Source organism: Sipha flava, unplaced genomic scaffold (assembly GCF_003268045.1).
Source record: "Sipha flava isolate LNK unplaced genomic scaffold, YSA_version1 45_pilon_pilon, whole genome shotgun sequence".
NCBI lineage: Eukaryota > Metazoa > Arthropoda > Insecta > Hemiptera > Aphididae > Sipha > Sipha flava.
Window position 1 is genome coordinate 1,692,480 of NW_020273227.1, and position 24,320 is coordinate 1,716,799.

General features: G+C 33.9%; 1 protein-coding gene across 3 annotated transcripts; it reads right to left on the reverse strand.

The window, feature by feature from the left end:
• Positions 1 to 363: 363 nt before the first annotated feature.
• On the reverse strand, positions 364 to 11,479 carry LOC112689659 (nuclear receptor ROR-alpha-like). Of its 3 annotated transcripts, XM_025563475.1 has the most exons (4): positions 11,202 to 11,478; positions 10,944 to 11,139; positions 3,473 to 3,550; positions 364 to 1,845 (listed from the first exon to the last, which is right to left on the reverse strand). In XM_025563475.1, exons 3-4 carry the CDS (start codon positions 3,548 to 3,550, stop codon positions 1,261 to 1,263), a joined length of 663 nt encoding a protein of 220 aa, XP_025419260.1. In that variant the 5' UTR covers positions 10,944 to 11,139; positions 11,202 to 11,478; the 3' UTR covers positions 364 to 1,260. The 3 variants fall into 3 exon arrangements, with proteins under 3 accessions (XP_025419260.1, XP_025419259.1, XP_025419258.1); XM_025563474.1 differs by having other exon boundaries at positions 3,473 to 3,566; positions 10,944 to 11,479; XM_025563473.1 differs by having other exon boundaries at positions 10,944 to 11,478.
• Positions 11,480 to 24,320: the final 12,841 nt, after the last annotated feature.

Below are 24,320 nucleotides of genomic sequence, written 5' to 3' on the forward strand. Positions count from 1 at the left end.
TCAATCCAATCCGTCCCTCGGGGTCAATGTCTTCATTAAGTTGCACATGCACACGCGTTTCGGATACATGTTTACAATTGCGCATTTGTTTCAACGAACATTTTACTGTCTGAAAAAGCGAATTTAACCTCGATGAGCTTATAGGCGCGGCCTTCTGCCGTCCAAGTCCTTACAATAATAATAATAATTGCTACTAGCAGTGTAATATCTCACGAACAAATTTTATTACGTTTATTCATTAATTATGTAAAAAAATAAATGTATACAAATTAAAATATACTACAGTTAACAAAACAAAAAAATTGAGATCTTAAAATAATTAGTTACAATTAAAAAGGAAAAAAAAATAGATACAATCTAGTTTACGTTTTAAAAGTGCATATTTTTTCCTGAACAATGAATTAAGAAAACAATATTTACAAACGATGAATTCATCTATAGCAGTAGATGCTAAAAATAACAATACGCAACCCGATAATATATGCTATGCAGAGGTCATCATTGTAAACGTCATCAATTACATGAACAATAATAATGATGGTAAATAAAAAATGAAGTTAAAATTAAAATAAACCAATAAATCGTGCACCGTGTCGGTTCGTATTAAGTGAACGTCGGTGGGTAGAAGATATTACTACTTATACGTGTGCAGTCCATGACCAACGTAAACCAATAATATCTTCCTGCTTGAGGTATGAGCAAACAAAAAGTGTAGTACATAATGTAACGTGTATAATAGAACTATAGAAACTAAATATGCGTGCACGTAATTTGTTTACGTGTTAGTAAAATATTTGTCTTGAAACACTTTATTCACGTTTGTGTAGCCTTTTTTCATCCATGACCCTTAAATTAATTTGTTTCGACCCCCTTCCTACTAACATTATATAAGTGTATCTATATAATATGTGCTTACCTAATGTATACATTACAAGCATTGAGATACATTAAGATACATTAATTTTATTAGACATCGTAATATTATTATTGTTTGTAAAAACTTAGAGATTTCAATTGGGCAGATGTCAGTGGAATAAGGCAGCAAAGGTGAACGGAGGGATGGGGTTTGGGGGCGACCGTTTCCGAAAAGTTAGGAAAAACCGATTTTGTGTTGATACTGCTGACTTAATTTTATCATACAGAATGTGAACTTAATATCGATATCTGTTCTTTAGGAAAGGTTATCATCCCTTATTGGCGATAATGCAATAGTAATAAGGTACGAAACGAAAACTGTACGGCGTAACCGCGTGTCGGGCCTTAAGAACGAATGCCGAAGTTCCTGTAACGACTTGTCCTAGTCAAGTCTAGAGGCGTTGACGAGTCCTGTACATACTTCCCGGTCAACGTACCGTTGTTGTTGTTGTTGTTGTCATCGTCGTCGTCGTCGTCGCTGAATTTTCGGACGACGGTAAGATCGACCGGTAGATCGTGATCGTCGAGATCGGGATTTCTACCGTCGTGGTCATTCGATCTGACGGACTTGCGGATGTGCTCGAATCGCGGTGACGGGGCCAGACTTATTGGCGCGAAACGGAAAAACCGCAACTGCTGCGGGGGTGGCGGAGGTATCAGTAGCTGTGGCTGTGGCGGCGTTCGACTACGGTCCGTCTGGTGGCCGAGGTGCAGCCGCTGCTGCTGGACCAGGCAGTGGACTTTGAACCAGTTGGACCGGCGGCCGTACCGCGAGCCGCTCTTCGACATGCCTACGGCCAGACACTTCTTGAGCCGGCACGCCTTGCACGACGTCCGATTCTTCTTGTCGATCACACATCGACCGGCACCCGTCTTGCACTCCGCCGCCGCCGCCGCCGTGGGGTTGGTGTGCGCCCGACCGAAAAACGACTGGAAAATTAAATTTGCACGCTTCAGATTAAATCGATACCTGTCCTTCCCTCTCCTCCTCAGCGGGACCGCGCGCGACGCAACGCAACGAAAAACGTAACGCAGCTTTATCGGTATAGGTCACAGGTGGTGAACCTATGGCACGCGTCCCAAATTATAATGGGCACGCGCAAAAAATGTAAATTATTAAAAATTTTACAAAAAAAAAAAAAAAATTATACTATTTATAAAATGTTGGTTGCAAGAAATTCAAATAAATAAATTATACATGTTGTAAAAGTGACAGTATTCCTTATGCTATCATATTTTTCGTCAACTTATGTTTGTCAAAGTTTATTCACCAAAACAAATTGAATTAAATCGAAGGAAAGAAACGTTTTGACCAATGAAACAATCGTTACTTGTGAGAATGACTAAAATTTAATAAAAATAATACAATAAATCTGTAATTTTGTTTTTATTCTTAGAAAATATAGTTTTATTTGGGAACGTGAACAGTTTTCAAAACCTAAAAAGGAAAAATTGGGCACTTGAACCAAAAATAGTTCGCCAACCCTGAGATAGGTAATGCGTTTTACGACTGTGCTGATGCATCGGTCGTGGAATTGTGCTAACAACGCGTTGTGCAACCAGCCTTGATTTTCAGTCAGCATTTTTAAACGTTAATCAAACACCAATGTACTATGCGTGCAAAACTCAATTGATCAAAATACAGTCCTTTTGGGCATTTAATCTTTACAAATTGAAACAATACAGCAAATTAAGTTCTAAGACAATATCATATAAGTACGAACACCGAATAAAATGTTGAAATTTAATAAATATTCACGTGTGGATTGAGTTAGTATAAAAATTTTAATGACTTGTATGTTCAAAACAAATTTAACAACAATGATAAGCAACGTAACAATAGAAGAAATTATTGAAATATTTTAAAATTTACAGGATGGTGATCGAAAACGAAACAATGGACTGCACTAATTATTATTAGTGCAGTCCATTGTTTCCATTGCAACTGCTGCTACAATTTTTGAAGGTCACTTTAGTTAGATAACTGAGTAATTTTGCATGATTTATGGAAATTATTTACAAAACTATGGACGAGTATATGTGTTTTATAAGAAATGTATAGGAAACGTTTTATGGATTTTTATTTAAAACAAATATTAACAAATTTATAGATAAGACTATAATAATAAGATTATAAATGTATTATATAATACTATATATAATATATATAATATATATAGTATTATATAATACATTTATATATTTATAAAACAGAGCGTGATTGAAAAGTAATATACAGTTATATATTAATATATTATTTTTCTATCATGCTCTATTTTATTTTGGATTGAAGAGAAATGATTGAAAAAATTGAAGAGAAAAGGAAAGAACTAAATATTTGAGAACGTAATCAAACATTTGATCCATTTTATTTCAACATTGTATCCGCTGTATATTTTTTATTAAAAATGTTCCTGTAAATATTCGTGTATTTTAATATTTTTGTTTTATATTTGCTAGTGAGGAAGTACTTGCAGCTTTATCACAACAATTTACAAATTACCAGCATGTTGAATTTAAAAAAATTCTTGTGTAATGTAATTGTTAGATATCTTACCTTACATCCTTCGCATGTAAAAGCTCCAAAATGAAAACCGGCTGCTGGTTCTTCACACACCTTGCACCGTTGGTTCATCTAAACACGATATCAACTAAACACTAATTATCATAAATAAATATAAGTTAATATATAAATAAATAGAAGCTTAGCTTGTAGTATTATTATATTTGTAAAGTACGACCGGTTTATATATAATATTATAATTTCACTACTTCGAGGACCTAGTAAATAACGGTTTACAGTTCATCATATTTTAAATGTCTATAGATTATTTTTGAAATATTTTTTCTTTTGAAAATATGACGTGTGACGCATAAGTAACTATGACGCGAGCTGTATATTGGCCAATCCCGGTATAAATATGTAATTAGAAATGCTAAACAGCCATGTACGATGTCAAAAGTGTTTTGAAATTTTGGACAAAATTTTATAATCGCGTTTTAACAGTTAAAAAAATATATTCGTATAGGTACGATTTATAGTTTTAATATCATTACTGAAACAAGCTAAATCAGATTACGACGTAAAAGTACATTATGTACACGGTACACGGTAGATTTTGTAAAATTAATAGTTAAACGGTTGCAATATCTCGGTGTGTGTTTACTCTATTTACCCACTTGTTGCGTAGTGACACGGAGTTGTGCGTTTCTTATTTATTTATTTATTTTTTTTTATAATTGCCTAACTCGTACTGCTCGTTGTGTTTACGATAGTTTGTCACCGCCGTCGAACTTTTTCTGCTGTAACACGTCGAAGTGCCGGAGCGTAATGCAATGCTATCTTTTCTTCGCATTTTCTCATCAAATCGGCACAGTACATGACCGGCGAACAGAATTTTTGATGTGGCCCTTCACCGCCACGTGGGCAGAGGTGGTATATTTTTCGCCCATCGTTTGCGCGCCGAGCACGTCTCCGCGTACGCCGCTCACACACTGCACTGGTTTACGGTATCGGACATCGTGTGGATGTTAACATTAAAAACCGTAACGAGTTGCTCGCCACAGTCACGATCTCGATCTCGTTGTAATGATTAGTTTTCATTTTTTTTTTTTTTTTTTTTCATTCTTTCCGAGCATTCCTCTCGTCTACTCGTGGCACCACCGACACTTACCCGGTACTCAGGTGACGTTTTAAATAATAGTCCAAATTGATTTTGGCCTTTCGACCGCAAACCCGGTGTTCGTGATAATATTATATACGCTCGACCGTTCGACGTGCAGTCTCCTCCTTATCAACCGCACGGCGTACAGATTGATCTGGATGAACGGGTTTCGTTTCGGGTTTTTTTTTTACGGGCGTCCACGACGGGTTTTATTAGTATGATTATCATCGCGCGCGCACCGTATCGATATTATAATAATATTATTCTCTTTCATGCACTTTTCGCCATCACGCGGCTAAATATGATTATTAACGCGCGTGCTGCGGACGACGATGTGGCGTGCGGCATATACCTGTATCGCACGCGCAGCGACATGATCGATAGGATCGTGATGCGATCTAATTTTAGGGCGGCCGACGAGCATGTACGGTTTTTTCGTCATCGCGCGTAATAATATATGTATATAAATATATATATATATATATTGGTATATATTTATATATATATATATTGGTACCTCGCAGTTGTAGGTGCTCCGAAGACGAAATCGGTGGGGGGGTTGAAGCAAGTACGTGTACGGAGCAGCGCAAACACCCGGGTACGGAATACGAGAATAAATCACCCGTCGTGACGACCTAATACGTCCGGACGTCCATCTCTCTCGTTCCGCGGCACCGGCGCGTGGCCGAGTGCACCTCCTGACCGGTACCGCAGGAAAAACGCGCTAATAGATTCCGCAGCCCCGTTTTACGTGCACACACGCACGTGAATCATAATACTCGCCCGTTGTAACAACGGGCATTATGTTTAGACGTTGTTCCCTCGTCGGCCGCGATCGATATAACGTTCACGTGGACGGATCGGCACGTGTGCTCCGGGACGGTCGTCGTTCGGGGCCAAATCGCGCCCGTTCGCGTATTATGTTAGGTACAGTGCACCGGTACCGCACCGAAAACTCGTCCAAATAGGTCATCGTCGTTTGCCGCAAATCATCGTGACGATTTATCCACGAGTACGAGCGAGAGAGTGTTCGGTTGGTTCCCCTCCGTATCGACGTATCCGATATGCGCTCTACCGCCGTTTGTATTGCGATTTATTATCATCATAATATCATGCGCGGCCCGCACCGTGATCCCCCGTATAGTTGGTGGCGGCGGACGGGCGAGGCAATTTTTTTTTTTTCGAAATTCTCTCGTTTCCCGTGTACCGGTTAACCGCAATATCGTTGAACTTTAACATCGATCGCCAATCGAGGGGTATTATAAAGAGCCAACGCTCTGCGAACCCTGCCTCTTCTGATAACATCGATCAGTTATCGTTTAGACGCCAGAGCCTACAGGTATACTTCGGACGAACAAGATTTATTAGAAAACGTAATACTTCTGTCGGAATAGTTTCACCGATATCATGCAATGGTGCATAACGGTATTGTTTCAAGAGTGATGAATAGTTAAATATTGTTTACATGCTTTTTTCCTCGTAGTCTCATTTTAAACGAGCCGTTTAAATACAAATTTTCAAAACCAATTAACGTTTGAGTGCAGAGTAGAATACATTGAAAGGTAATTTTTCTCGGTTTCTCAAATCTAATTTTTACCCGAGCCAATATAACACCGACCTCGAGGCGTGACGTCGCAGATCGTACGGCTCGGAAATAATCTAATTATATCAATCGCACGCGACTCGACGTACGTCTTTATCAGTACGCGTTTCGGAATACAAATACAACGTAACAGTCTAACCGCCGGGGTTAGGTGCGACCGACATATCGGATCTGGAGGGCTTTTCAGATGAAAAAAAAAAAATACGTTTTTATCGATTGTACGTAATAAATTATACGATTTGAATTGCGTTTGAATGTGTAATGTGTTTATTTTTATCTTTTCGCACAGGTTCGGGCGAATTTTTGTTTAAAATTAAAATATTATTTCATCGCATAGCAGTAATAAAAATAATGATAGACTCCGTAATAATCAAAAGCCAATAATTATGTCCGGCACTAGGGATAAGTCTGCGCGGTTTTTCTAGGTCACTCATTTTGTTTCCCGTTTGCTCCGATGACGACGGTAGGTATTATTATTTTATTGAACTAATTGCTAATAGCGTAATAATTATATTACGAATGATCGTTACTCGTATAATAACCATGTGGAATGCAATTATTTAGTTCTTCAATAACATATTCTCACAAAATTAGAAAATTGCGTCCTAGGCAGTTTAACGTTACTTAATAATTGTTGTTCACTACAATGGCCGCCCGATTCGCCTTTATCGCTTCAACAGTACTTGTGCGCTGGACTCGCAATACATATTACAGGTTATTTAAAAGCTAACGCGTATTTTTTTTATTTTTTTTTTTGCGCGGCCACTCGGCAGTTATGACTCGGAGCCAATCATTATTCTCTCGGTACTATAACTTTAGCGATGATTGTCTACTACAAATATGAGTGTATAATATGTGTGTATGTATAAATACACGTTCGAATGATGTCCGATTGTAACAAAATTTTTACCCGGATACTTCTACTCCAGAACTTAAAGTGGTGGAGGGACGCGAGGGAAGTCAGTCCCCCTACTTCTTATAGCCCATATAATACGTTCCCTCTGAAGATTATTCGAAAAGTATATTGAAATTAGTTATTTTTCAGAAATGATCATACACAATAAAACAGTTGAAAAATTGGCTTTACGATTCAGTTGAAGTCACTTGGTGTTCTACAAACAAAACTAACTAATATTACACATAAACTATATGTTATGCAGTAATATACACTTACGTATAAGTTTTTTGAATTTTTATTTTATTTTATTAAAATGTATTTACTATTTATTATTTAAAACTATAAATAATTTACAAGCTTATACATTTTTACAGCACATGAATAGTTTGTGGACGGAATCGTACTAACGACTAACACTAACGACACTTTATTATATATTTATATTTATATTAATTACCTAGTGACCGTTGTATGGGGGACTATATGGAACGCTAAGAATGATATACGGATTAGAGTTCCCCCTACCCTTTTTTGTCGCTTTAAGCCCTGCTGTTCAACGCACGGCAAACGGTCAACCGGTCTGCGGGCATACCGCGTGCAATATAAAAAAATTCACGAAACGTTCGCTCACGACAAGATATAAAACGACGATTGATGATCGTCATTTATCCATGTGACGGTCGGGAGGTTGACACTTTAAGGGAATAAAAGTGCATACCACGTCGTTCGGTTGTTCGGTACATCGGTGTCGTGGAACGCGGTCAAGCTCAGCGGATTCCGACGAAACGTAGTGAGTACACTAATGAGATACGTGTGCGATACGACGGACAACGGTAGCCAAGTTAGATTATGCGAAGAAATCGATTTGATTTTCCGTCCGACGCATCGCAGCTTGTGAGCAAGTTAAGATGAGTTGTTCGTAAACGGTCGGCAAATAATAATCTACAAAACTCTAGAAGTTTAAAGTTGTAACGAAAAATTATAATATATATATATGTATTATTGCAGTTGAAAAGAATAGTTGACCAATCATTTTAATCCCAACGCTTGAGTGACTATAGAAAAGCGATTTTGCTACTCTTTAAACAATAACTAATTACTACTCCGCCGAACGTTCGGTACCGTAACGTACACAGGCTTAATAATAATTATTTTCGTTATCCTTTGGTTTATATTTCAAGCGTGATTGTTTTGTAAACGCAATTCGAATACATTTCAACTCGAACTCGATCGTTCGCTTTTAAAATCACTGGAAAACATTTCACTTTTATCTTACCTTTGATCCACGAAAAAAGGCTTGTAAAAATATTAGTTTTTGAAATACACTATATTACGTACATCATTTTCTTTCTAGCCAGTGGACGCCTAACTCGTCGAAGAGGCTATTTTACGTATAGATCCGCTTTACGTCGTGGATTTCTGAGCTAAAATCGTTTTCGGAAAATATTATCCCTCGTTTTCATCGTCGTCCTGGATTACGTACACTAGTGTCGATGTAACAGTTACAAAAATATTATACGTATTAATGAGTTAATGAGGATTCGCGGTTCCTGTACACAATACACGTTCCTGCTAAATCATCTCGCTGACGAATCATTTTGGTTGCCAAGGTCGGCGGCGGGCGTGCGATGCAGTGCTTGTTTCTCTCTCACACTCTAAACACTGTAATTTGACGATCGTGTGCGCTTCTCATCGCCTCGCGTCGCTGGTACACTCGCGTTCCGCAGCTGGTCTAACCTGCACCAGCCGCCGTTCGCGTTCCACCGGCCGTGTTACAATTAACGCGTTTGGTAAATAGGACTCGTGATGATCGCGGCCTTGTCGTTACGACACGAACGATAACTCATGTCTGACGCCGTGGCGGACCCCCTCTCGTCCACTAAAGCCCCCGAGGCTTCTTCCTCGTTTTTAGATTGCTAATAATAATAACATTTGGCAAACAACCAAAACGGTATCATCCTTCAAGGTGTCCCGAGACGATTTTGATGAATACTAATTATTTTCATTTTTTTTTCCTTCTTTTTTCCCTTCCCCCCCCCCCACGGATGTAATATATGTTGATCTTAGACGGATAAAACGAGCGGCGGCGGTGACCGACAAAAGGTTCGTCCGATATGCCCCGTAATACTGTCGGAGGGACGTTGCCGAATGACAAGTACAGTAAAGATTGAGTCACTTTTTTTTTTGCACGATTGGCCAACACCGTAACGTTGATTTCCTTTTTTTTTTTTTTTGCTTTATATTTGTTACGGATGTAACGCACATTGCGTTTGCCGAACATTTCGGGAATAATTTCTCAATTAAGATCATGAGAAACCTTGAGAATTTGTATGTGCCACATTGTACCTTGTTGAACATCGTGTGTTTTTTCGATGTGTTTATCCATGTGTTTTTAGAATAAATATATAAGATAAAAGCAACAAAAAAAATGTTTTGTCAGATTACTCAAGAGAGAATTTATAATACAATGGAGTCCTTAAAGAATTATCTTTTGAACTATCTTTTGAAAAACTTCATTCGATCTTAATTTGAAGAAAAAACAAAATGATGTAGGTTTGATTTTTATATTTGTATGGACGTAATAAAAATAAGCTCAGTATTTTTTTCCAAAAATATGTAATAATAAGCTTACGTATATATTTGTTTATAAAACAAAATTTGGCTGTACGCAGTTTCAAAATATGCATGTCTGAAACAATATTATATTGAGATTTACACAAATTTTAAAATTTTAATTAAATTTTATACTAATTATTATGAAGGGGTGGTTAAGTAAATGTCACGGAGTCAAAGTTAAAAATTTCAATAAGATTAAATGCAAATTGTACATAATAAACATATAAGCGTTATTTTGAAATTTGAAGTCTTATGAATATCTTAATTAATTAATTTTTAATGTACAAATTATCATTCAAAAGTGTTTTAAACTAAAGTTCCTGGTCTATGAAAATGAATAACAATTAAATGTTTATATTGTCCATTGTATAACTATTTCACGTTTCGGAATCAGACGTTTAAGAATGTCCATATCCATCCAAGTAACACAACTATGTTCTTCATATAAAGCGTAAAAAATAATAAAATTAGTTTTCCTTTGTGTTAAGAAATAAATCCTTTTTAATTATTGATTTTGATGATTTGAAATACAAATCATTTGTTGATGTTTATTATTTATTTTTTTTTTATAATTTTTTAATTTCTGAATCTGATAGAAATATTTGAATATAACAAACATTGTGGTTGAAGCATTACAATCCATTGACGTACTAGTCTGCTAGAAACACGTGTATCATAGTAATAGGTATGTTTACAAATCACAATGTGTATTCAACTCATCAAGTACTCTAAAATCGAGAATGTTGGCAGTGTTTTAACCATTGTCTAAGAACATTAATCAGCACGAAAATCAAATATTATCGAACAAGTTTTAATTTGGATTATGTGTTGAATGTCAGATCGTGTGCTTATGTCTTACACATATTAATCACCCCGCTGAGCGTTTACTAAATAATTCATTTTCTAAATAATGGTCATCGAACGTATTAAGAATGCCAATGTCGTTATTAATAGTGCGTTTCGTCTTAAACCCAGCGTAAATATGCAATATCTCTATCGTACGCGATATTTGACGCGCGAGCTGTCTACGAGAATTGTTTCTGCGGAGAAATCGATTTAAAACCGAACGAGTCGATTGACGGTGCAAACACAACCATCGCGGTACCGCGCCAAACCGTGGATCGCATTCGCGGATAGAACACGGAATAAAATCATCGATTTCGTTGAAAAAAAAAAATGTGAAAAGCCACGGACGCAAGGAAAGGATAACATCTACAAGTTTCCGGCAACGTTTTGGATCACTTACCTCGATGTTGCTTGTATTTTTTTCTTCCGGTTACGGTTTATTCGTTTAGCGCCGTGCACGTTATTTCTTTACGGCCAGCGGTGTTGACGTTTTACATAGCGGTCAGGGGCGACCGGGACGTGCGTTTCGCGTACGATGTGAAGCAGAAGGCACCGGAAACGAGAACGACGACGACGACGGACCGGTCGAACACGCGCTGAAAAACGAAAGAGGAAAACTGAAAACTCGCCGTGGATGTCGTGCACGTTTCGGTCGGACTTCCAAGGCGCAGCGTGTACGCGCGGCGAAACGATGTAACGTGTCTGTCATTGCCGAACGTTCAAGTCACCAGCGACAACAGCGGTACACGGCAGCAGCAGCAGCAGCAGCAACCGTCAAGGGCATCCGACTGAAAAATCCGTTTAATGCTAGTTTGCACCGACGACGACGATCAACGGGCACGTGCAATCACGTATACACGCGCGCGCACTGTTATGGAAATGGAGTAAGATAAATGGAAAATTGTCTACGAAACCGAGTTTCATACACCGCCGCACCGCGTTAACATATTATTAGTACTACACGGAACGGAACACGCCGTAAACGATATTCTTAATAAAATTATGCATGCGGTATCGCGCAGCGTGATTAAGACAAATGAAAAATTGATATATTATTCGTTCGGCGTATTACATTTATTATGTCTGTGCGTTTATAAACGAAAAATGCAAATCAGCTACATGGATGTAATTTACCGTGCACGCGTATATTAGGTATATTATGTTAGTCGTACGGTAAAATCGGTCTAATGAAAAATTCTGATGGTTTACGTGTATTTGAGTTTATTTTTATTTTTCAACAATTACGTAAGAAAATTCTTATATCTGCGATAATTAATGCGAAATAAGTACTTTTACCACTTACGTCTACTGCAAATCGTATAGGTACAGTGTCGTTGTCTATCATATTTCTTGTTATGTACGTATATACTACGTGTGCGCGCATTACCTAGTTTTAATTACGAAAAAAGAGAAATTATTATCTGATAGCCTTGATGGTTTTAATTGTACGTACAGGTGGAACGAAAAGTGCGTTATTTTTAATTGAAGTAAACCAATTCAGCGGTATGAGAACAATGTACCGATAAACACTATTTGTCAATCGCATTTGTACCGTTGCCAAAATACATTGACAAATCGAAAATAGGATAATCGAAACGAAACGGGTGTTTGAGTTGTACGCAGAAACCGCCGACCATAAACCGAGCGCGGTAAAATTCCGGGAGAATACAATAAACGCAATACGCGCGCGCCTTAAATCCGTACGAACACGCATTGTACGCTGCCGTTACGCGGAACAGAACGCGAATCCGAAGCCCCGGACGTATACGAGTTGCTCCAGAAGATCGCATTTGAAATATGCATATTGTTTCTCTGACCGGTACTCGTACACGTGTATTTTGTACGTATAAATACGCGCACATATACCTGTACGGGAGAAAAAAAATAATAAAACGACCGTCTTTGGCGGACTATATGGCGTTGTATTTGTACATGCGACAGGGAAACCGTAATGCACGGTCGAGTGGAATCCGTTTGTAATAAACCCATGTCGGGAAGTAATAAGAAATATATATATATATATGAATAATGGAAATAAAATATGCGAATGATCGTTGTACATTTGTTCCGTAGCACAACTAGTTCTATTACTGCGCTGCAGCACTACGATATCGTCGCTGAAATACGTCAGCCGGGCGACCCTTTTGTGTATAAAACACGATACCTCCAGCACGGTCTAGCTCACGTATGTATTCCAGTTCGGCCCACGCGGCCAGATGACCGCGTGTAAAAATAAAAAAAAAAACTACCATGTAGCCAATGTAAAGTGATGGTGACGAAGACACTGGAACACGGGCGGAGGTGTAGAAAACGGCGTACGGACGAAAAGGAAGGAAGGAAGGAAGGAACGAGCGTGAGAGGTATGGTAAAAAAGGGTTTATGTGTGCGGAGGTCTCGCGACGTGGCCAATAAACATGACACGGAGATATCATCTTGGGGAACGGGAAGCGGCACGAGAGATATTTGGATTGCGTGCGCGTATAGCGTACACACACATAAATAAATATTCGCATACATCCGCGCGATCACGTAAATATTCACGTATTGTACAAACGCAAATACACGCACACACACGCGCGTGCCAGAGCGGGAGTTGTTATCCCGCATTGTGAAAACAGTACAAATTCAATACGTCACAGCGTATTTCACTCGTCCGTCGCCACCGCGGATTCCGCGATTTGTTCGTGCGTGGATACAGGATGATCGGCATCTAAACAGCTGCTGCAGTGTTCTAGACGAGCGAGATCTGTTACGATATACTGCCATATTCACAGCGCTCAAACGTAATAGGTGCGTATGTATAAGTTACCCGGGGAATTTTCTTATGCATTTTTTCGCTATTCGAGCATTCGAAAAACTATGACAAATCGTCTCGACGACGAGAGTGAAAAAAGAAACGGAACCCGATGCGTACCCGAGAATATAGTTCATATGTGTTTGTCGCAATGCATATCACAGTCGAAGATCACGGTAATGTGCAATATTAATTGTATAAATATGTATACATATACACACATGCATGTATATGTATGTAACGCAAATGTACACGTTATAGGAAATATTAACTTATGCGCGCATTCGAATCAAGGGTGCTATTAAAAGCGCGATTTAAAACTTATTTTCATGACGACAACTTAAACAAAACGGATCGAGTTTTTTTACCATACGGTGCGCTGAATTCTTACCCTGTATACACGACACGAGTTAATACATATTATTATCGTGTACGCCGATGGTGCGTAGGCAACAACAATAATATAATATGTGTCATACGAACAAACGTCGTCGTCCGGATCATACCTTCTTTGCCCCGGCCGACGTTATCGTACGCTGATCGTCAATTGTCGTCGACGAAGACCACAACGCGACCCGACGTCCAACTTGCTATACGCGCGCAAGACAAACGGTCAACGACGTGCGGAAAAAAGGAAATAAAAAACGCCTCGATGAACTCGGACTTTACCCAGTGGAATGCTATGTAGGAAATTTTTTCCCAATCGTGCCAACCATTTCTGTGCGATTAAAAATTTATGTTATAGACGGTATTGAAGTATGCGAAACATTTAATTATGTGCAATCCATTCAAATCACTCTCAGAGGTTCACGCGGTGTATCGAAAATAAGTATTCGCGATCGAGTCATTATAATATCCCGTTCTAATATAATATGTAATGGGTAGTATGGGTCATTGGTGCGTAACTATGAAATCACCATTTCGATTCAACGATGTGCATAGATGAATAAAAAATGTAAAAAAAGTTATAACGTCAAATTTATTTTAAACGACTTAAACAACTAGCATTTTTGTTGTGAACTTTCGACTCGATAAGTTGCTTTTTTTAACTGTTCGTAATGTATTAAATTGAGTTGATCAAATATGAGAAAGCATATGAATTTAGTAAAAGTTTGATTAAAATATAATAACTATGATTATTTTCTATTTAATAATTGCTTTAAAAATAATATTTTTATGGTTTGCAACATGAAAATTATCTTGAAAATAAAAATAATTACAATTAAATCCAAAATAGTATTCAACTGATTGCATTATTACTCATGTGATAATATATGTAAAATTATTTAAATTATTGCCGAATAGAAATAATTTGAAATTGTCATTTGAAGTTTGGTATTTTTTCAAATAATAATTTAATGAATTAAAAGACGTTTAAATTAAGTTTAGGCAATTTCTAATTTAATTTGTTTTTTTTTTAACCCGTTGGTTATAAAATGTATTAACTAGCTCAATATCAACTATAAATTTTATTGATTCATATATTCACATGATATATTTAACAAATATTATATTATAATATACTATTTAAATTCATTGCGTGCAGAACATGATGACTTTTTTTGATTTAAAACAAAATATTTCTTATGACGTGTCCGACAAAGTAAAAAATATTTCCTAAGATTTAGCGTCTGCACTAATTTGCGTAGAAGTATAAATAATGAAGTATGAAATGTCTAAATCTTATACTAGTTAGTTTTGAAGCACATCATATTTTTATTTAGGTACATCGACGTTGGGTTAAATATAAACCAGTTATGGACTTCAAAGGATTTGGCGGTAGCGATCGTTTAAATAGTTTGTTCAACTTGAGTTAACTTTAGTGATGGATTACATTTGAGTTTATGTTATTGTATTTCTAGAATCATATACTATTTTATTATGACCATACAAATTAATACTTTTATTGTATGAGAATAAAACTCGTATAGACTGTATACATCATGCCAGTTAGTGGTTCAATTATGCCGTATATGAATCTTTTTTAAATTTCATTAAGTGTGGAGAGGTACACCCACGTATCAATTAACACAATTTCCGTGTCTCATTTGAGTTGGTTTTAAGTTTTGATTTTAATGTCCGACACTCACATATAATGTTATAAACTATGTAACGATTATCAAAACAGTGTATAATTAAACCATCAGATGTGAAACATTATTATATAATTTTGCGCTCTGTGGTACTCGTATATTCTTAAACACAAAGGTAACGGTTTCAATTCAAATAAAATTGCAAATGTAATTAAATATTCGTAGTTATTTCAGAAATTCAGCTGTGTATCATATATATTATTTTTGAAGAACCACAATCGTTTAAATCTATTGAAATATGTTATTTGGTATTTTAGTATTGTATATTAGAATATGGTGTTTCCTATGAGTTATTTGCTGTATAGTATTGTTTTCACGTTGATTATTACGTGATGTGATGATATTTCCTATCATACATTTTACATAATTATAGTGGTTTGATTGTTTGAAACAAATGCATAATCTCAATATTGGAATCAAAAAAAAAAAAAAAAAAATTATACAAAAGAGATAATATCAAAGATAAAAAGCGTTCGTGGTATAGCGGTTAATTTAGTGGGTATTAGGTGTACGTGAACTTCGAACAAGTAACCACGAATCGGTGTACAGTGTAAGTGTATTTAAACTAGTTATGAAATTATTTAATATTGTAATTTCAATTCAAAGTTCTATAAATCTAATAAAATGATATTGCGTTGGTGATAAACGTAGGTGTTTTTATGGTATTGTAATAAGTATTGTTTATTTATATATAAAATTTAATACAATCATGCACTGATTAAAATCGGAAATGTATGTAATCGAAAAAATAATAGTGTTATGTAAAAACAATATAGAAATTGTTCTAAAATATTATATCTATTTCAAACTATCCCATTATATGTAATTAAATTAAAAAATTTAAGTTATTAAAAAAAAATTATACGTATAGACTCAGTTTCTTGATCGCATTTAATTCAAATTATATTTACATACACAATTATTGAAATGTATCAAAATTAGCTATATATTATTTATTTTAAAGCTAAAATTTGTATATAATCATTTGAAAACTAGAAAAAAAAATGTTTTTTACTGCATTCAAATGTGACATTTTATAAATTTAAAATTATAAGTTAATGTTTTCGGTGAGTAAATTAATATTTTTTATAAAAAATTTATGATAGTAGCAAATAAAAGCAATGTAGTAATATTTCAAACTTGCTCACAACATATTTAGATGAACTAGGAATTTTTTAAATATATTATTCAAATTAAGTTTTACAGACTCTTTTCTTATGAAGTGATAGTCATAAAGTATATTGTACATGATACCATATAGAATTATGGTTGAATTATTATTTTTAAATGCTAATTTGTAATTTCTGATATCACTGTATTTTCTTATTTATTGTTGCAGTTGTTTTTTCTATCGTTTAACTTAGGAATGGAATTTTTTTATCAAGGAATAAATATTGTAAGTTCGAATCTTAAAATAACAATTAGTCATTATAAGTATAATAATAGGCTTTATTTAGTATTATTGACATTGAATTTTTTTTTTTTAATTTAACATTAAATAATTTGCTTTACCGACTCGATACACGTGATCTACAAGAAACGAAAACGGGAAAACTCTTTAGTTCTTTCTTTAGTTATATATCTCTATAGCTGTAAATCGATTGTAAATGTGTATTGAAAAGAAATAAGTTTGTTTACCACGTAGAAATTATTACATAAAAAAATGCTAAACAATATGTTAATTTATGAATGATACATTACACAGATGTAATACGTAGGATTTATTATTAATTCATTAGCTGTCATAGAACATAATCAAATAAATTAATTTCATGAAGATGACTGGTTATCAAATTAGTTCTTTCAGGATTATTCGTTTTGTATTATGATGAGAATCATTATTAAACATTTATGTTTTGTGATTGCACATTTTTGTTTCAATTTAATTTTGAATTTATTTGTAGATTTAATTTTGTGATTTACTTTTTAGTTGTAAAAAATAAAATGTTTAACCATTGAAGAACTCATTTTAAATTTAAAACAAAGTATATATAATTTAATAGTTAGTGAGGAGCGATAGAGGAGGGGTGGTACAATAATCAGTTAATTTTTTTAAAATTAATTCAAAAATATCAAAAATAAATCAAAAATATCAAAATTTAATAATTATAGAAAAAAGGTTTATTTAAATTAATTTTACTGGACTGCAAATTAAATGGATTTGCTGTAGATTATTTTGTTGAAAAATTGTTATTAGTTTTGTTAGGCTAATAAAAGATAATTATTGATTATGCTTGTAATAATTTTTAATTTGTTAAAGAGTACAAATTTTGTCAAATATCTTACGTAACTCACTTAAAATATTATAGTAAATCTAAGTGCCAAATTGGATGGTTTTTCTTATAAACAAATTATAAGAAATAATAAAAATAATTTCTTTATCTGAGTTGGGAAATTGTAGAAAAACCCTCGTTGAATCAAATAATATATAAATTAACTGAACTTATGATTTTTTAATCTGTAAGTATAAATAAAAATATAAACAAATTGCTATATTTATGGTTTAGAATAGCTATCCAAAATGTAATTCTATAGTATTAACATTACACAAAGGAGTAGGTTATAATTTAAATACTGCACTATAATGGAGACTTAACTATTATGTCTTTATAACGATAGTAATTTATTTTTTTAAAGCTAATTTGAAGAACAAAAATGTTTACCTACAGTAAATTACGTTACATAATCGTATCATAATATTGTAATATGTTATACTCTTATGAATTTATTTTTCTCGTAATACATAAATGCACGTACACGTTATATAGTTATTAGTTATATTAGTGCATATTATGATTGTAAAACCATTAATCAATGTTTAATCGATGTATCAAGTGTTCAAATTAACAAGGTTAATATTTTTGTGTACATTTTCGTGAGTGATCATAAGATCATGATTCATTCGTTCGGTTGACCGTGGGAACTTAATTGCAATATTTCACAGCTGTGCGTGTAATTAAGTATTTAGTATTAAGTATTTAGCTCGTAATATTTTGTAAATAATTCTAAAAATGATAATACGAATAGTTCGTACTAAATGGTAGACCATTTAGTTCGACTCTCAAATAGAAATAATAATAAACGAGGTTTAAACATTTTTTTATATGCATATCACATGTATCCTGTAAAATATAAAGTAACATACAGTAATCTAATAAATAAAACAGATGATTTTGCAAAAATATTTTTACTAAACCAGTTTATATACAATAAACATATTATTTATAATCAATTATAAAATTATCAGCTATTGATACATTGAGTATTTAAATTTATATTAAAATAATATTTTACTTATTTGGCAGTCGAAGTTTTTAAATGAATCCATTCATTGATTCAGATATAAATAAATAGCTATATAGTTATTGACATACTTATTTTTTTTCAAAGATCTGTTGTATATTTGTTGTGGTACAACATTTTTAAAATATTTTTCAAGTTTTAAAATCATAATGAATAATGATTGAAGATTATAAGAACAAAAAAAAAAAAAAAGTTAACAATTTCTCGACTAAAAATGTATGATAATATATTACACTATTAGTTACAGCTCGTATAAGTAAATTAATGATCTTTACGTATAAAATGTTGACTAATTGTGCAATAATATATTATGTTATACTATGGTAGTAATATACATTGTTTATCACAATAGAAACTATTGTTTCTTGTTTAATTCGTAAAACAATTCGTAAGTATACGTAGTGTTTAGTGCAATACCTATTGCTATTATAATAATTATGAATTAGAATTATTTGAATAAAAAAATTAATTAATTTCCAAAATTCTTATAGAAAAAAATGTAGGTCACTAGATATAAACTGCACAATAACCATGAATTGTACACAATATCAGGTTCAGTTTCGATTCGTATATTTCATAATTGCATATTTTTCCTTCAATTATCTTTCGTTGTTGTACGTTATTAATTTACACGCGTTTAATAATAATTGGTAGCACTCGAACCCATCAGAGCGTGAACATTTTCGATAAAGTTATTTAAATTAAAAACGATGACTATTTGTTACACGAGTGAACAGCAGAGGAAAAAAAAAATCTCTGCCATTGCATTATTTCTCGAGGAGAATGTTATTATTCACGTCGAAAACGTTACCCGCTAAAACAAACGAGATGACCACCCGGTGTTGTTTATTTTCGAGTGCAATAATATTTCGTTTTTCGTTTTTTAATAAACGTTTTTTAATACCGTTAACAATCGCGGTGACGGTCGACGGCGTGGATTCGGACGATTCTCGGACACGATATTGAATATCCGGTCGAACGATTGGTACATTATTATTATAGTTATTATTAGTGTAGACGAATACACACGCGCGCGAGCGTGCGCGCTCATAGCCCATGGCTCGATGGGAGTTTCCGAAGGTGTATAAGACTGTTCGGACGGTAATTAATATTAATAAAATATATACGTATATCATACTATAGGTACGTTTTTTTTTTTTTTTTGTCATCTGATATGAATGGAAACGTATACCCGAGGAAAACAAACAAAACTCGCATTGATATCATCTCGATTTGCGTTTTGTTTTACGACTCGGGCACACCTCTTCCACGTTCTGCGTGCTCGAAATATATCGAGTCCGCCCAAACACGTAGCATCTGAACGTTTATTATTATTATTACTATTATTATTGCTATTATTATAATTATTATTAAAAGAACGATGACGACACTCGTATTCGTTTATTTTTTACATTGATAATAATATATTACCCATAAGATCTAATATAAAGAAGTTATTATTTGTTTGTTTATGTAATTTCAGTGCGCAATAGTTGACTGAACGTTTTCAGTTGGGGTCGCGTGTGCACCTACTCGCTCATATACGTATGAATAAATGCAAACGAAATCATTACCTTTTATTAAATTGTACATCGCGCGAGGCTGTTAGAAATCAATTTTATCGGAACAATTACAAGTTCACGGTAGTGTGTGTGCGTGTGTGTACACGCAAGGTGCATGCAGCATGTGCATACAGAGGAATGGACGAACAAGACTACATCAATAGTTAATTATTTACTAGTTTAAATAATTGTTGTTTTTTTATACCCATAAATGATTTATCGGAACAACGAAAACACGTCGATTAATCGGATGATTAAAAGTAGAAAATTAGATTTCTCATTCTAATAGGTTCCGAGTTCGATTATTATATTCAATGTCTGCAGTAACTCTTTTATAGTTATTATTATAATTATTAATACAGCTGGTACACACTGTTAAATTGGATCTCTACTTCATGATAATTCCTCATAATTGTATTCATAAATATTGTTCTTCTCGACTACAAGAGTACCCTTGTCTTGTCTTACCGCGTACTTGGACCTACCTCGACATGTATACTCGCTGTTAACAGGTTATAAAAGAAATATTTATAATTATTTATATTTACGTATCTGCCATAACTTATGTGACAAAATGTTTTTTTTCTTAAGCAATTCAATTCAATGCATTTTACGTTTCAAAATTCTTTAAGAGCAATTTGAACATTAATGTTAATCATATTATAAAATAAATAAATGCATACATACGAAAAAAAAATCGTAATTATTTATAAAATTCACAATACCTAATATATGTATATATTACATAACGGTAGTAAATGTCATTTACACGCTATCTTAACTTAAATTATCTTTTACGACCGCTTGGACTGACAAAGTTACTTTTACATTTTAACTATTGATAAAACATTGCATTACTTTAAACATTCATATTTTTACACTACGAATTTAACATACTAAGAAGAAGAACAACAAATAATAGATGGTTGGATACGATTGAGAATTTTATGAGGGTCGTTGGTGCGTGCGTAGATGATATAGAAAATCGAGGCGAGTGGAAGTTTAGGACATGGGTAGCTGACTCTAAATAGTTGGGAAAAAGGCGAAAGAGAAGAAAAGCGAATTTGACATTTTTACATACTTAATGTTTCAAATGATTGAAATTTCAAACAAAAAAAATTATTAGTTTGTTAAGGTTACAATAATGTATTACACATATACGTACAATGTGTAAGTTTAACTAAAAATACGCTAATAGAAAATAGTATTGTTTCTCGTTTGTGTATTATTTATGGCAATAACCAACAATACAACTATTATATCCACTTTATAAATTTATATTTATCAATGTATTATTATTATTATTATGTTCCTTTAGAATAACGTACTTTATTTTTGTATTAATAGTTTACTGAATTAATAAATAGGACGTACGGCTTACCGCAACACAACACAATTTAATTGCAAAGAGTTGAATATTAGCAGACCGAATAAATTTATTTTATTAGTAAACTCGAAGAACATTTGTATGAGTAATCTGGAAAAAAATCTTTACTACTTTTTGATGTTGGCGAATAGGAAAACAAATTAATAGCGTAATGCGTTAAACGTGACCCCGTCTAACCGAAGGGTCAAAGGTGTTTCAAAATTATTTGTTTTTATATGTTATAACATACTTTTACTAACCAGTATTCATGTAGAGTTCGTTAAAAATGGAAACCACTGTAAAAATAAACATAATCGAACGCTGTAAGTAAAAGTTGATCGAGAACAGTTAATTTATCGTTCAATTTAATCATATATTGGTTACTTTGGTTTTAACAAATTTTCTCATTATTAAAATAAAATCTGGCGCGTACAGAAATGAAATTAATATAATATGTCTGTAAGGAATAAGTTAATGCGTGTAAAATGCCTTAGGTAAATAGCTGTTATAATAATAGTAATAATAATAAAACTAACATTCTACGCCACATCAAATGGTACAGTTATTATTTATTTAACGTGATGGATAAGTAATTAATGATTGATTTCCATAGGTTCACGTAAGACATATTACTTTTAACGAATCTTTTAATCACAGTTAACATTATATGAGCCTTAAATTGTTATAAGCAGGTACTTATTTTTTTTTAAATTAAACTATTAAGTATAATAATTTAATGATTATAATTAGCTGTGTAATGCGGTGTAATAATCGATAATGGTTTTAATTAGTATTCTATATGAATTTATGATGTAAATAATTAATTAAATTAAAAAAAAAAATTTTATTTTTTACGGTGTTACTGCAATATTGACGCAAATTGCTAAAAACTTGTTCACTAGTTCACTGATAGTATGTGGGTGAAGCAACGTTAAATGTTAAGCATAAGTAGTTTAAAATATACAAAATTCAAACCTGTGAAACAGATATTATAAAGTAAACCTGATATAACATGTTATATAATATTTGTAGGATTATTATATTCTTTTATCGCGTATTGTTTTTTTTTTTATAATATTTTCTAGCGAATTATTGTAATTATAAGAATTATTCTCCGATTTCCGTTTATTCTGTGGAGTAATAATAATAATAATAATATTTATTCAGAAAGATCGTTTGACAATCGTTTAACTAGCATTTGAGTTGTATGCGTACAAAATAATAAAAATGAAACCGAATATAATGTTGTTGGAATTTTTATTCAAGTATAATATATTTTATTATAATAGCGTTTGGATTTTATTCGTTCCGCGGGATTAACTACGAGATAGAAACTTACTAATCGGTCGACTGCACAGTATATCCAACTACAGACGATTGTACCGACGTATTAAAATGTCTATTAATTTACATACGACCACATGGCGTTGTACGGAGAGTGATATAGATTTTTGACGAGTTCATTCCTAAATAGTATTGGTCACCGATTAGTAATGTTCGTTTTATTTGAAATCATAAAAATAACATGGCCTTATTCGTTTGGCATAATATACAGAGAAAGTGGTCGTTAATGTATGTTTTAAAAAAAAAAAATCGTAGTGTTATCATCACTAAATTTACGCAAATGCGATGAGTACTGTACTTCAGTTGGGCTTGTGTAATATATAACGTATAAAATCAAAGCAAATCTAGATTTTGGATATTTATGTACGTATCGGATGGGCTAATTGAAAGTACTACGCTGAGAGTTCTTACACACACACACACACACACACACACACACACACACCTGTATGTACGCGGTCAACATATTATACACAAACGCACATTTTATATAAGACGTGTAATGTTGCCGCGACATTCCGCCGCGGTCACAATGGATTGAATTTTAATTGACTTCCCATTCATAACCGCGTAATGAATGCGCGCGCACGGTATAATTAGCGGTGTGTGGAAACGGGCCTTTATAATTATGCGTATACACAAACGTACACGTCGTGGGACTCGCGGGCAAGGCAATGAAACGATTTAATTTGGGATGAGTGCGAGTGTGTGGTTTTTCAAAACAGTTTTTAAAAATCTATTAGCTAGATACGGATTATAAAACGTCCGTAAGACGGTCAACTCTATAGTTGGCTACGAATCGCGATCGACGATGGTTCAATATAATGTTCATGGTTTTTGCGCACTATCCGCGGCAACGGATCGTCTCGTTATTTATTCATAATAATAATAATAATGTTAATAAATGTTAAATAGGGTTTTTTTGTTTTTCAGCGTGCACAGTGGACACACGCGCTGGAAGGACAGGTTTCTCGGCGTGGGTTTCAGCCGCACAACGGGTGAAATAATAAAAATAAGCTGAAAAATAAAAAAATAAACACGGCTACCAGAATATTGTAATATGACTAATGACCGCTATTTAAAACATCGGTACGCGTTCGCTCTATACTATTTACGTCATTAATGCTTAATTTAATGGCACCGAATAAATCAGAGACGGATTTACATACGCACGACACACACGGTATTATCCGTACAAATTGCTCCAGTACACACAACTACTCTATGGTACACGTTTTAACATGACGGCCTGCCGAGGCTAAACTTTCTGTGTGTGTGTGTGTGTGTGTGTGTGTGTGTGTGTGTGTGTGTGTGT